The 13562-nt window shown below is 37.3% G+C and overlaps 2 protein-coding genes across 4 annotated transcripts in view; one reads left to right on the top strand and one right to left on the bottom strand.

Moving 5' to 3' along the window:
- Positions 1–7379, top strand: part of LOC105869816 (Golgi pH regulator) — a 44888-nt gene extending 37509 nt beyond the window's left edge. For both annotated transcript variants that reach the window (XM_076000049.1, XM_012761912.2), the window contains exons 11-14: positions 3881–3976; positions 5525–5614; positions 6618–6683; positions 6818–7379. In XM_076000049.1, the coding sequence (XP_075856164.1) occupies positions 3881–3976; positions 5525–5614; positions 6618–6683; positions 6818–7024 (459 nt within the window). In that variant the 3' untranslated portion in view covers positions 7025–7379. The remainder of the gene's footprint in view (positions 1–3880; positions 3977–5524; positions 5615–6617; positions 6684–6817) is intronic.
- Positions 7380–8037: 658 nt separating this feature from the next.
- Positions 8038–13562, bottom strand: part of PDZK1 (PDZ domain containing 1) — a 31353-nt gene continuing 25828 nt past the window's right edge. For both annotated transcript variants that reach the window (XM_076000048.1, XM_012761911.3), the window contains 3 exons: positions 10665–10886; positions 9762–10052; positions 8038–8488 (listed from right to left, as the gene is read on the bottom strand). In XM_076000048.1, coding sequence (XP_075856163.1) covers positions 8435–8488; positions 9762–10052; positions 10665–10886 — 567 coding nt within the window. In that variant the 3' untranslated portion in view covers positions 8038–8434. The remainder of the gene's footprint in view (positions 8489–9761; positions 10053–10664; positions 10887–13562) is intronic.

Raw genomic sequence — 13562 nt, forward strand, 5'->3', positions numbered from 1 at the left:
CTTCTCTTCCTCCAGTCTTACTGCACTGACCAGAACCTTCAGTACAAAGTTGAATAGAAGTGGTAAGATTAGTCATTCCTACCCTTAGTCCCCATCTTAGGGAGAAACCATCCAGTCTTTCACCATTCAGTATGATGTTAGCTCCTGTCTTTTCCTAGATGCCGTTTATCAGGTTGAGGAAGTTCCATTCTAATCATAGTTTATTGAGTATTGTTAATCATGAGAGGTATTGGGTTTTGTCAGATGCTTTTTCTGCATCTGTTGAGATGCTCATATGGTTTTTCTTTTTTAGTGAGCTATTATAGTGGATTATATTCATTAATTTTTAAAATATTAAACCAACTTTGTATTCCTCCTAGAATGAACTTTAGTTATGGTGAATTATCCTTTTTATATTTTGTTGGATTCAATATGCTAACATTTTCTTAAGACTTTTTCTGTGTATATTTATGAGGATATCAGATTGTGGTTTTCTGAAGTATTCTTTGCAGGAAGATTTTTTTTTAACTACAAATTCAGTTTCTTTAAAGATATAGGGTTTATTCAGGTTATCTATTTCTTCTTGAGTGAACTCTTGCAGTTTGGGTCTCTCAAGGAACCTGTCCATTTTTATTGAAGTTGTCAAATTTATTGGCATAAAGTTACTCATAATATTTCCTTATCCTTATAATATTAATGGAAGTGGTAGAAAAGTCACCTCTCTTGTTCCTTTTTTCATATAACAGCTTTATTGGGATGTGATTCACATAGAATTTACTCATTTAGTATACAGTTCAGCAGTTTAGTGTATTCACAGAGTTGTGCAATTCTCACCACAATCAAATTTTGAACATTTTTAGCAAGCCAAAAAGAAATCGCATATTCATTAGTAGGCACTCCCCATTTCCCTCCAGTTCTCACTCCCCAGCCCCTGGCAACCACTAATCTACTTTCTATCTCTATAGATTTCCCTGTTCTGGACATTGCATGTAAATGGAACTATATGATTTATATTCTTTTGTGATTGTCTTCTTTGATTTAGCATAATGTTTTTAAGGTTCATCTGTTATTACATTTATCAATACTTCATTACTTTTATGACTGAATAATATTCCATCTTATGTATATATCACATTTGTTTTTATTCATTCTTAGTTGATGGACATTTGGGTTGTTTCCACTTTTTGGTCATTATTAATACTATTGTGAACATTCGTGTATAAGTTTTTATGTGCACATATATTTTCATTTCCCTTACATACCTAGGGGTAGATTTGCTGTGTTATATGCTAACTGCATGTTTATCCTTTTGAAGAACTGCCAGACTGTTTTCTAAAATGGCAGCACCAGTTTACATTTCTGCCAGCAGTTTATGAGAGTTCCAGTTTCTTCACATCTTCAGCCATACTTGTTATTATCTGCCTTTTTGATTGTAGCCATCCTTGAAGGTGTGAAGTGGTATCTCTCATTCTTTTTATTGTTTTTTGTTTTTTGAGACCGAGTCTCACCCTGTTACCTGGGCTAGAGTGCCATGGCGTCAGCCTAGCCCACAGCAACCTGAAACTCCTGGTCTCAAGCGATCCTTTTGCCTCAGCCTCCCTAGTAGCTGGGACTAGAGGAATGTGCCACTGTGCCTGGCTAATTTTTCCTATATATTTTTAGTTGGCCAATTAATTTCTTTCTAGATTTTTCAGTAGAGACATGGTCTCGCTCTTGCTCAGGCTGGTCTTGAACTCCTGACCTTGAGCGATCCTCCCGCCTCAGCCTCCCAGAGTGCTAGGATTATAGGCCTGAGCCACCGATATTGGTAACTTGTGTCTTCTCTCTTTTTTTCCTTATCAGTCTAGTAGAGGTTTATTGATTTTATTGAACTTTTCAAAAAATCAGCTTTTGGGTTAATTTTCTCTCTTGTTTTTCTGCTTTCTATTTCATTTATGTCTGCTCCGATCTTTATTATTTTCTTTCTTCTGCTTATTTTGGGTCTTTTTCTAATTTCTTTAGGTGGAATTTAAGATCATTGATTGGAAACCTTCTTTTCTCATATAGGTTTTTAGTGCTGTAAATTTCTTGCTATATACTATATTAACTGCATCTCACAAATTTAGATGAATTATATTTTTCATTTAGTTTAAAATACTTTATAATTTTCCTTTTGATTTCTTTGACTCAGGGGTTATTTAGAAGTGTGTTATAAAATATTTGGGAATAGGCCGGGCGCGGTGGCTCACGCCTGTAATCCTAGCTCTCTGGGAGGCCGAGGCGGGCGGATTGCTCAAGGTCAGGAGTTCAAAACCAGCCTGAGCAAGAGCGAGACCCCGTCTCTACTATAAATAGAAAGAAATTAATTGGCCAACTGATATATATAAAAAATTAGCCGGGCATGGTGGCACATGCCTGTAGTCCCAGCTACTCGGGAGGCTGAGGCAGTAGGATTGCTTGAGCCCCGGAGATTGAGGTTGCTGTGAGCTAGGCTGACGCCATGGCACTCACTCTAGCCTGGGCAACAAAGCGAGACTCTGTCTCAAAAAAAAAAAAAAAAAATATTTGGGAATCTTACAAATATCATTCTCTAATTGATTTCTAATTTAATTTCATGTAGTGTAAGAACATACTGTATATGATATGAATCTTAAAATTTATCAAGACTTGTTTTCTGTCCTAGAATATGGTCAATTTAGCTCAGCATAGTAAATGTTCTATATGTACTTGAGCAGAATGCGTATTCTGCTCTTATTGGCAGGAATGTTTTGTAAACATCAATTAGGTCTAGTTGACTGGTAGTGTTAATTAAAATTTTCTCTATACTTACTAATTTTCTGGCTACTTATTTTATCAATTATTGAGAGAGAAGATCTAACTATTGTAGATCTATTTCTTTTTTTATTTCTATCAGTTTTTGCTTCATGTAATTTGAAGTTCTGTTATTAAGTACATATATGTTTAGAATCATTCTAAATATTCAAAAATATCCCTTGGTGAAATGATCCTTTTAATACTTGGCAATACTTTTTGCTATGAAATCTACTTTGAGTGACATTAATATAGACATTTAGCTTTCTTTTGATTAGTGTTAGCATAATATCTTTTTCCATCATTTTACTTTTAACCTATTTGTGTCTTTATATTTAAAGTGGGTTTCTTGTAAGCAATATATAGTTGGATCTTGCTTTTTTATTCAGTCTGACAGTCTCTATAGCCCACAGTCCAAACCCAACCACTGCCTGCTTTTGTAAATAAAGTTGTACTAGAACATAGCCACACCCATTCATTTATGTATTATCTGTAGCTGCTGTCACACTAGAGTGGCAGAGTTTGCTGACCCATGATTTCAACCATTTACATTTAATATGATTATTGATATGAGTGGGTTTTAAGCTACCATGTTCCTATTTTTTTTTTCATTTGTCCCATCTGTTATTTTTTTCCCTTTTCCTTTCTATAAACTGCCACCTTTGAGATTAATTGGGTATTTTTCATGATTTCATTTGATCTCCTTTGTTGGCTTATTATCTATAACTCCTTTTTGGTTGTTAGTCTTTGTTCTTAGAGCTTTCAGAAAATAACCACAAAGAATAACCCTGGAATCCCTTGATTCTCTTACTCTGACTTCATCTACCAGAATGTTAACCGTTCTGGCTTCTGATAAACTATGTATATATACCATAGTTTTATTCCTCTTGACTAGTTACAGAAAAGAAAAATGGGGTAGATAGGGACTTTTGTTTCACTGTATGTGAGTAGTCAAAATAAATTTCCTATGTGATTTGGATTGAGAGTAGAATTGCATTTTTAGGAACATTGACCTGTCAGATATATTGTAGTGCCTTGTTCATTATTTTGAATCACTCTTTGAAAAAGTGATTATTAAGATGCTTTAACATAAAGGTCTGTGTCTTTGCAGGCAACCATCAATATTGTTTTTGATCGAGTTGGGAAAACTGATCCTGTCACAAGAGGCATTGAGATCACTGTGAATTATCTGGGAATCCAATTTGATGTAAGAGTTATATTAAGATCCTGATTTATTATGTTTCTTTCTGGTTTATCTGCTGTAACTTACACTTAAGATTCTAATTCCCATATGTAGGTACTTCTTCTTTTGTTCTTCCCATTCTCCTCTGTATATTTTGACATAGTCACATGGCAAATTTGTAACAGGCCAAAAATCTCTTATCATGAAGCCATAAGTAACAACTGGTGCTCATTATTGTCATGGATGCTGGTTATTTCTACAGTTGCTCCTCTGCTTCTCTGTAGCCAGCTACCACTTTACCAATTTCTCCCCACCAAAGTATTCAGGTACTTCTCTCAGTGACACATGATGAGCTCTTTAGACATACAACTCACTTTTGGTTCCACTGATAGAAAATTAACTACTAATTATTGTTCTGTGTTAGAGCTGAAATGACTTCTGCTATAAGAAGTGATCTTAATTAATAAATATAGACCTTAGGCTAAAGATGGTAACTGTCAGCTTAGAACAAAGTTATTTTTTAATTATCTTTCTACCTGTTTCATAATACTACTGTCAAACACACCCTTGTCCCAATTTAATTTCATGTCTATATTGATAAACTAGTATATTTTCCAGATATATTATGGGCGATGATTCTGGCTGAATAGCACTTTAGTAGTAAGACCAATGTCACATTCTTAGTCCCAGCATAGACCATTTCACTGTGCTGTCAACCTAGACACAGACTGCATGCTTCCCCAGCCATCCATTTCAGCCAGGTGTGCCTCCAATCTCAAGGGCAGCTGGGTAAAATGAAAATAAACCAGAGCAAATTGAGCTCCAGTCCTTGAGAAAACGCTCAAAGTACATGTTCCTTGATGCTGTGTCAGTAGTGTATCCTCTCTGCATGTGAAGGAGCATGTATCCTCAAGTATTGTCTAAGTATCCTTTGTTATTGTTGCATTTGGGTTTTCCTCATTTAAATTTTTTACTGGGCTGAATTTTTAGAAATGCTCTTTTCTGTGCTGAGGCTCCTTAATTGCTGTGTATCTATTCCTTCTATAGTTCACCTATATACTCCATATTTTGTAATTCTAAATAACAAACTTTTAGATGTTATATAGCAGCTCCCCCTCAGATACTTTGCAGAACTGAATTGAGCATGAGGTTCCCCAAACTGCTGCTCACTATGGAACAATGCAGGAGGAGAAAAAAGTATCTTGTGATTTAAATGAAGTTCAGCTATTTCCTAGAATTTAGCTGAGAATGTCTATTTTATTAATTCTTGCTTTTCACTTATCACCATAAGAGCTATTCAATAGCTGTGTTTTTTCTGATTAGTGTTATTTTTATCACTTCTCTATACTCGCTTCCTTGTGTTAAGATTTAAGTCTGTTAATTAAGATATACACTGTAGTCTTCCTATATGTGTTTTATTTTCCACTTACTTGCTTTCCTTCATTTAAAAAAAAAAAAAAATCAAGGCCTAATGAAGTTCCCTCACATAATCACATAAATGATCAGAATACATCTTGGCCTTCTCTGAACAGAGACTTAACAGTTATTTTTTTCTTCCTTTTATGGTGGCAGGTGAAGTTTTGGTCCCAACACATTTCCTTCATTCTTGTTGGAATAATCATTGTCACATCCATCAGAGGATTGCTAATAACTCTTACCAAGGTATGTTACATCACAGTGTCAAAAAGTACTGTTTATCATTTGTTTAATAACAATGTGGTACCATACCATGAGATAATTTTACCTAAGAGTTCTGCCTCCTGAGATCTTAACAGTCCCAAGTATTTAAAAGACATACAACAGAACTTTTAAAAAGTTAAACTAATAAATTGATGATGTATTTATTTCATAGATGAACACATTCACCAAAGGTAATAGGATTAGATAAGGGTCTGTTTTATTCACTGATATGTCACGAAACTGGCACATAGTAGGTAATCAACAGATATTTGTAATAAAAGATATTTGAGATTAGAAGAATTGAGTCATTTGTAAAGAAAATATGGAAGTAGAGGAACAGAAGTCCTCAATGTCATCAGTAGGTTCTTAGAAACTGCTACTTTAAGCCAAGTGACATACAGCTTTCATTATAACATTGATGAGAAAAAATTTGGTTTTTTAATACATTATTTCACTTAAAGTCTTGGTTTCTAAGAACCTGTAGACATTAAGGGAGGTCCTACTATATTTAGCTGTTTTCTGATCAACATAGAAAGACTTCATGGAGGTAGAAAGTGAGTACTTGCTCTAGAAGAGAGATTTCAAAATCCAGGAGCTATTTGAATGAAAGAAGAGTTTGGGACAAGAAGGGGTCAATTGTCAAGGGACAATTTGGGAAAGAGCTCAGGAGCCTAGTAACAATTAAATGCTTAGAATGGCCTAGAATAATCTGATTTAGTGTTTTATAATGATTATAATAAGTCAAATACATCAGTTTCTGAAGTTTGACAGAATAGGACTCCTTTTATATGTTATATAACACCAACTACCTCTGAGGGAAAACTATTTCAGTAGTCTATTTTAAGTCTCTTCTTCATAGCCTTAATCATATGAATTGTTCTACAGAGGATTATGGCATAGAAGAGACTTGTTAACCATGTTACTTATTTGTCATGACACAGGAGTCTCGCAGTACTACATCAATTCATCTCTCTTTTCTTGCCAGTTCTTTTATGCCATCTCCAGCAGTAAGTCCTCCAATGTCATTGTCCTGCTATTAGCACAGATAATGGTAAGTTTAATGTACTAGCTTTATGTTTACAGCTGGAAAATACCAGAAATGTTTTATACTTTTAAATATTTTAACAATTTTTTACCTGCTGCTCACTACATTCAGAGTAACTTCTGGGTTGATTTGACTTATAGGGCATGTACTTTGTCTCCTCTGTGCTGCTGATACGAATGAGTATGCCTCTAGAATACCGCACCATCATCACTGAAGTCCTTGGGGAACTGCAGTTCAACTTCTATCACCGTTGGTTTGATGTGATCTTCCTGGTCAGCGCTCTCTCCAGCATACTTTTCCTCTATTTGGCTCACAAACAGGCACCAGAGAAGCATATGGCACCTTGAATTCATCCCAGTTATATGGACTGTTAGAGACCAGTGGTGTCAGAATTTGGATGTAAGAATGGGGGAGAAGGAGGGGACCAAGGCCTAATATTTTTGAAACAAAATGCTGTGGTAGCATATTTTACCTCCAGCATACTCCTTCTTCCTCAGATGATACTGTGATCATGAGGAGCATCAGCTAAGAACATTGAAAGGGAGAACTCAGAATCCAAGGCAATACTCAGCAGAAAACATCCTGTGTGGATTTACGGCTGGTATAGCTCGTGGAGAGGGAAGGAGTGAAAAGAGCCAAGAAACTAGGGGAGAAAATACACTGGAACTCTGGGCAAGAGATGTCTGTGACAGCTGGGCCAAACACATAGGCTTTTTTTAAGTCAGGGTTCACACGGAGGTGGTCATGGCTTTCCCTTGAGTGTCATAAAAAAAAAAAAAAATCAAAGATTGTAACATGTTGGTCTTGCGTTCATTTTATCAGGCATAGCTTGCTATTATGCTTATGCTAACATGAGTCAGCATCCCTCCCCCTAGCCCCTGCCCTATTAAAATAACCAAGAGCTTATGTTTTCTGGGAAAGGGATGGTATGCAACTGAAATAGATTCTACCATTTTTTTAAATTTCCTTTTAACTTGAGTGAATACCCTACATTCAATTCAGTAATGATATCTCCATATTTTTCCTTCTACCTTTTTCTTTACATTCTGCCCTTCATGCCATGGGGTAAGACAATGAATAACTTAAGTGGAATAAGTCACTTTCTTATCCTGGGACTCAATAACTTCATCTGTAGAAGGAAGATATTGGCAAATTTGTAGAATGCTCAGGAATGCAATTTAAGAAAATTCTAAACTGTATTACCTGGAAGTCTTCTTTTATTACTAAGGTCTTACTCTGTATTTTAGTGTGTTTTGGGTTTCTAGAGGCAAATGAAGGTTAAAGTATAAAATGTTTATCCAAAACAAATGCACTTTTAAGGTTATACACCAGCCAACAGAAGTCATAAGCATACTCAAAGGATGTTTTTAATGGTATTTATTCTAGCAACCCCAACATGGTTACAAAAGCATATTTGTAGTAGTCTCATCTGCTCAGATACTTTAATTAGCAGCTCTCACATACACAGATTTACAAATCATCTTTGGTCTCAAGGAGCCTCATCATATGAGAAACGTAGTTAAGTTGAACCTTGGAAGAGATCACAAGAAATGAATCTGGCTCCTGCCTTAGCTCTTCTAAGTTGACCATAAATAAGCTATCTGCAATAACCACCCACCCCTAAGAAATAACAGAAGACAATCACATGTGATAAATCGTTTCCAAAGGCGTTATTCCTCTAATAGAGACAGTAAACAGGTGGCCCCTTGTTTAAATATCCAGGAACAGCTATCAGCCAAAGCCATTATTTGTTCTCATCACATCTCTGTATCTTCAGAATTGGAAGAAGAATGTGAAGCTGTACTGTGGGCCTGTGCAAAAGAAAACAAGGGATGATCAATTCTAGAGTTGCATGATTTAAGTCAAAGAGTAAAATCACTGAAGCCAGGTGACCTGAATTCTATACCTGGCTTTGTTTCCAACATCCTGGCTGGCACATAAAAATATATATACTTACATTAAGAAGTTAATAAGACTAGCATAGTACTATAGTTGACTTCCTATAGAGAAATTATATATCACCAATCAGAATTAAGTTAATGGAAAGAATATCAAATTAAACGTTAGAGTCCTGGCTTTGCCGTAAATTTCCTGTATGAACTTAAGTCAGTTTACTTTTGGACCTCAAATTCATCTACATAAAGAAGTTAGACAGGCCAGGCGCAGTGGCTCACGCCTGTAATCCTAGCTCTCTGGGAGGCCGAGGCGGGCAGATCGTTTGAGTTCAGGAGTTCAAAACCAACCTGAGCAAGAGCAGGACCCCTGGCTCTACTATAAATAGAAATTAATTGGCCAATATATATAGAAAAAATTAGCTGGGCATGGTGGTGCATGCCTGTAGTCCCAGCTACTAGGGAGGGTGAGGCAGCAGGATCACTTGAGCCCAGGTTGCTGTGAGCTAGGGTGACGCCACGGCATTCACTCTAGCCTGGGCAACAAAGTGAGACTTTGTCTCAAAAAAAAAAAAAAAAAAAAAAAAAAAAAAGACAAATATAAAACAGACTCACCAAGGAATTTATTTATAGAATACTTAATCTTTCCTAGTAAAGCTGGAATACCTGACAATTTAAAAACAATACTTCCCCTAACCATCACCATTCACTTACATGCTCACTGTGAGGCAGGCAATGTTCAAAGTACTTAGTTATTATCATCCTGCTAACAGTCCTACAAGTTATTCCCATTTAATAGGTGAGGAAACTGAGGAACAGAGCTAATAAATCCATTTGCCCAAGGCAAATGACAGAACTAGAATTTGTACATAAATAGTCTGATTCAGGTTCTTCTGGTGGTTCCCCTGATAATTTTGTTAAACTTCGTACTTTCACTTCTTAATTTATCCACTCTAGACAATTGCTGTCAACTGCATGCTTGAAAGAAAAAAATCTGTTTTCCTTATTTTACTGCTTCCTGTCTTCTACAGTAACTTGATTTGTTGGTTATCCTTACAGGGTCATTATCTGTTTTTTTGGTTTTGTTTTTAAATAAGAAGTCTGTGGTAAACATGGACATGAAGTGTGTTTATTAGTGACTATACCGTACTCTGGCAGGTTAGGTCACTAAAAGAAATGTATCACCACTCACTCGATCTTTTGCCACATGCAAGTCATGCTCTGACTCCACTGGTGTTCCTTCTTTGGAATCTGGAGTGGCATCCAGTGGATCAGCCATGGAGGAAACAATTGGGATTTTCTTAGCTTGGAAATAATCGTAGGCCTTCTTTCCACAGACTAGAAGTGTGACATTCTTCCCACTGCTCTGGATTCTGTCCACCACAGCCTCATAGGGTTCCTCCAGCACATTCACCCCATTCACTTCGATGATGATATCCTCATCCTCCAGCCCAGCCGAGTCAGCAGGTCCACCCTTCTGCACCTGTGAATAGAGGTTCGGAGTTATCAATTCCAAACACATATGGGCGTGTTAGATAAGCCATCCTTCAGAGTATAGATGAAGTGTTTGAGAATTCTTACTATGTTATTTCTCCCTGAGGTAAAGTTGAGAAAGATACTCTATTTTTCTACTTATGAAAGCTACAACTTCCATACTCAAATGAGTAGCATTAAAAGTAACAGTCCAATATTATATTGTATGTCTTCTGGGCTGATGGCATTAGTTTTCACAGGTCTCCCTCCTTCACTCCCAGCTTGAGAGCTATAGTGATAGTCTTCTAACCATCAGCCCTACATGGTAGGGGCATTATGCCCAAGGCATGACTGTTAACTACAGTCATGTCAATCACTGATTTGAAAGTGTCTAGAGAGACAATTAGGTAGAACAGATGTTTGGGAAGCAAAATGTTAACAGATGTTAAGTTTATGATGTAGTAGTAGCTAACAAAGGGTATGCAACCATGACAGCATTTATGTGAACCCAAGTGAGACCTTCAATGTAACCTTTTTAACTAAGCCATCAATGGGTGAGAGAAGCTGAGGCTATCCTAATTGTAGCTGTGTTCCTTGGGCTTCTGGAACCTAATTACCATACCTCTTTGACGAATGGGCCTGGCAGACCCCGAATGGCATTTAAGTGAAAGCCATAGCCATTTTCACCTTTAACCAGCCTGCAGAGTTTAGGCTTATGATCTACTTCTTCTGTAATATCTGGACTTGAGACCTCCAGAGAAGCAGGACTAGGAGCCGGATCCTCTTTGACAGAGCCATTAGGCAGTTCTTGACTTTGATAGTAAAGAAATGGAGAAAAACGAGCCTTTTGAAAATAAAGGAAAAAATATTTGACTTAAAATTAAGTATGAGTAATTGCACTTAATAAAGTGTGCTGGTTTAATTTGTAAGATCTCATACATGTTCTATTCTTCCAGATATATCTATTGTAAGCTGTAAAATTTCTCTATTATACCAACCAGGAAAGGTATAAAAGATTGAGCTTGGTGATGGAACAATATGTATAAACATCACACAAATGCATAAAACCACTATAGAATGCTGTACAAGGATCCAGAAAGATATCCAGCAGAATTGTTAGTTTCTTCTGATTCCATGATAGTGTGCAAGTCTCTAAATAACCCATTCATAATCCCCCCATTGGCAAATAACACATCCGAGTGTCTCATATAAAAGTAGGTTCTTCTGGCCTTTCCCCTTCAGTAAGATGGACTTCAAAGCTCTTTAAGCACATTAGAGAAAGTAAAACACTAGACACTTGATGATTAATTTTAGGTGTCAACTTGACTAGATTAAGGAAAACCTAAAAACCTGGTAAAGTATTATTTTGGGGTGTTTCTGTGAGGGTGTTTCCAGAGAAGAGCATTAAAGTGTGTGCACACCAAGTGGGGAAGATCTATCCTCAATGTGGACAAGCACCATCCAATCAGCTGGGGGCCTGGAGAGAACAAAAACAGAAAAGACAAGTGTGTCTATCTGCTGGAGCTGGGATACACTCTTCCTATCCTTGGACATCAGAACCCTAAGCTCCCTGGCCTTCAGACTCCAGGACTTATACCAGCAACCTTCTAGGTTCTCAGGCCTTCTGTGGCCTCAGACTGTGGGTTACACCATCAGCTTCTCTGGTTGTGAGGCCTTCAGACTTGGACGGAGCCACCCTGGAGATATCCCAGGGTCTCCAGGTCACATGCAGCAGGCATAGAACTTCTCAGCCTCCACGGTCATGTAAGCCATCTCCCCTGATCTCTCATATTCATATATAACCTATTGATTCTGTCTCTGGAGAATCCTAATACAATACTTTTTATCACTATAAGAGATCAATCATTACACATAATAATTGAGGGGAAGGTAGCAGCTATTTTATAGTCACATTGTAACAAATGTTAATTCCAACCCTTTACTGATCACCATCTTTAAATACTTCTATCTTTACTCAAAGATCATCCATGTGAAGAAAGTAATGGTCTTCAATTCAGAAGAGGCATAGAACAGGAAACAAGATTGATTTTTTTTTTTTTAATGGAAAAAATAGCTTAGCTGGCTGTGGATTTCAGTTGAGAGGGTTAGAAGGGTAGATTTGGGTAGGGTGTGATCCTGGATCAGCAGTTAAATTGCTGCTCACAAGTATCCAAAACATTTGTTTAGGCAGTGAATAGGAAATAAGCAATGGAAGGCGAGCACAGGGTGTGCTCCGCCTCAAGTCACACTCTTCAGCAGCCTGGCTAAAATTAGATTTGGGGCCCTTGGTTATCATCTGTCTTACTAACCACAAGACCACATCGCTTTCCTTTCTAAATGAAAATAGCACTAGCACAGAACCTAGTTAGTTACTCAGTTCAACTAACTTCAGACCTTTCAGTGATACACTTGCAAATGTTCCATGTTAGAGTCTCTCTCTTCAAAATGTGGAAAATCAAAGTGACTCATTACATGTACAAATGCATCTGATAGTGCTACTTGAATAAATCAACTAACAGAAGCAGCTCATCATGAGGCAAAATACAGTAACATCAAACTCTTAAATATTTGAACAAAGAATGAATAAAATCTCATTGAGTGTCTAACGTGCCAGAAACTATTATAGGTATTTGTTTTATTCACTGATAGAGCCCAAAGATTCACCCCCTCACCCCCAGTCTAACCTATGGAGCTTACTTTGGGGAGGGGGAAGAATAGGGCAGGCATCTTTTTAGATCAAAGTTCTCTTATGTTAACCAAAACAGAAAAATTAGTTAAATCATTCTACGTTCCTTCTCCTCATAAGATTAGGGAGCCGTCATAAAGGGGATCCTGACTTAGTTCTTTCCAACAGCTGGAGCAGTGGCCTCTGACATCTGCTTGACTTTTGCCCACCAACTGAGAAATAAACTCATCCCACTTCTGCCAGCTTCAGTTGTTCCTACGAGACAGCTAGCTGCCATAGCTCCTCTATTTGGTCCAGCTGTGCCCCACGGAACACAAAACTAAGCGTACTCCTTCTCACATGTGATAGCCTTTCAAATTCTTAAAGATCCTCTATTCTCCAAAGCCTACACTTATTCAAGCTAAATACTTACATGGTAGCTTCCAAAACCTCTTCTCTGGTTACCTTTCTTGTCACTAGCCCTCTTAAAAGTAAGGTTCTCAGAACCAGACACAATATTGATTTAACATACATAACATATATGTGAGGTATTATTCTGCAAACTCTAAATACTCTTTTTTTTTTTTTTCCTTTGAGACAGAGTCTCACTTTGTTGCCCAGGCTAGAGTGAGTGCCCTGGCATCAGCCTAGCTCACAGCAACGTCAAACTCCTGGGCTCAAGCGATCCTACTGCCTTAGCCTCTTGAGTAGCTGGGACTACAGGCATGAGCCACCATGCCTGGCTAATTTTTGTATATATATTTTTAGGTGGTCAATTAATTTCTATTTTTAGTAGAGACGGGGTCTTGCTCAGGCTGGTTTCAAACTTCTGACCTCGAGCAATCTGCCTGCCTC

The sequence above is a fragment of the Microcebus murinus genome, chromosome 2, assembly GCF_040939455.1.
Source record: "Microcebus murinus isolate Inina chromosome 2, M.murinus_Inina_mat1.0, whole genome shotgun sequence".
NCBI classification, from domain to species: Eukaryota; Metazoa; Chordata; class Mammalia; order Primates; family Cheirogaleidae; genus Microcebus; species Microcebus murinus.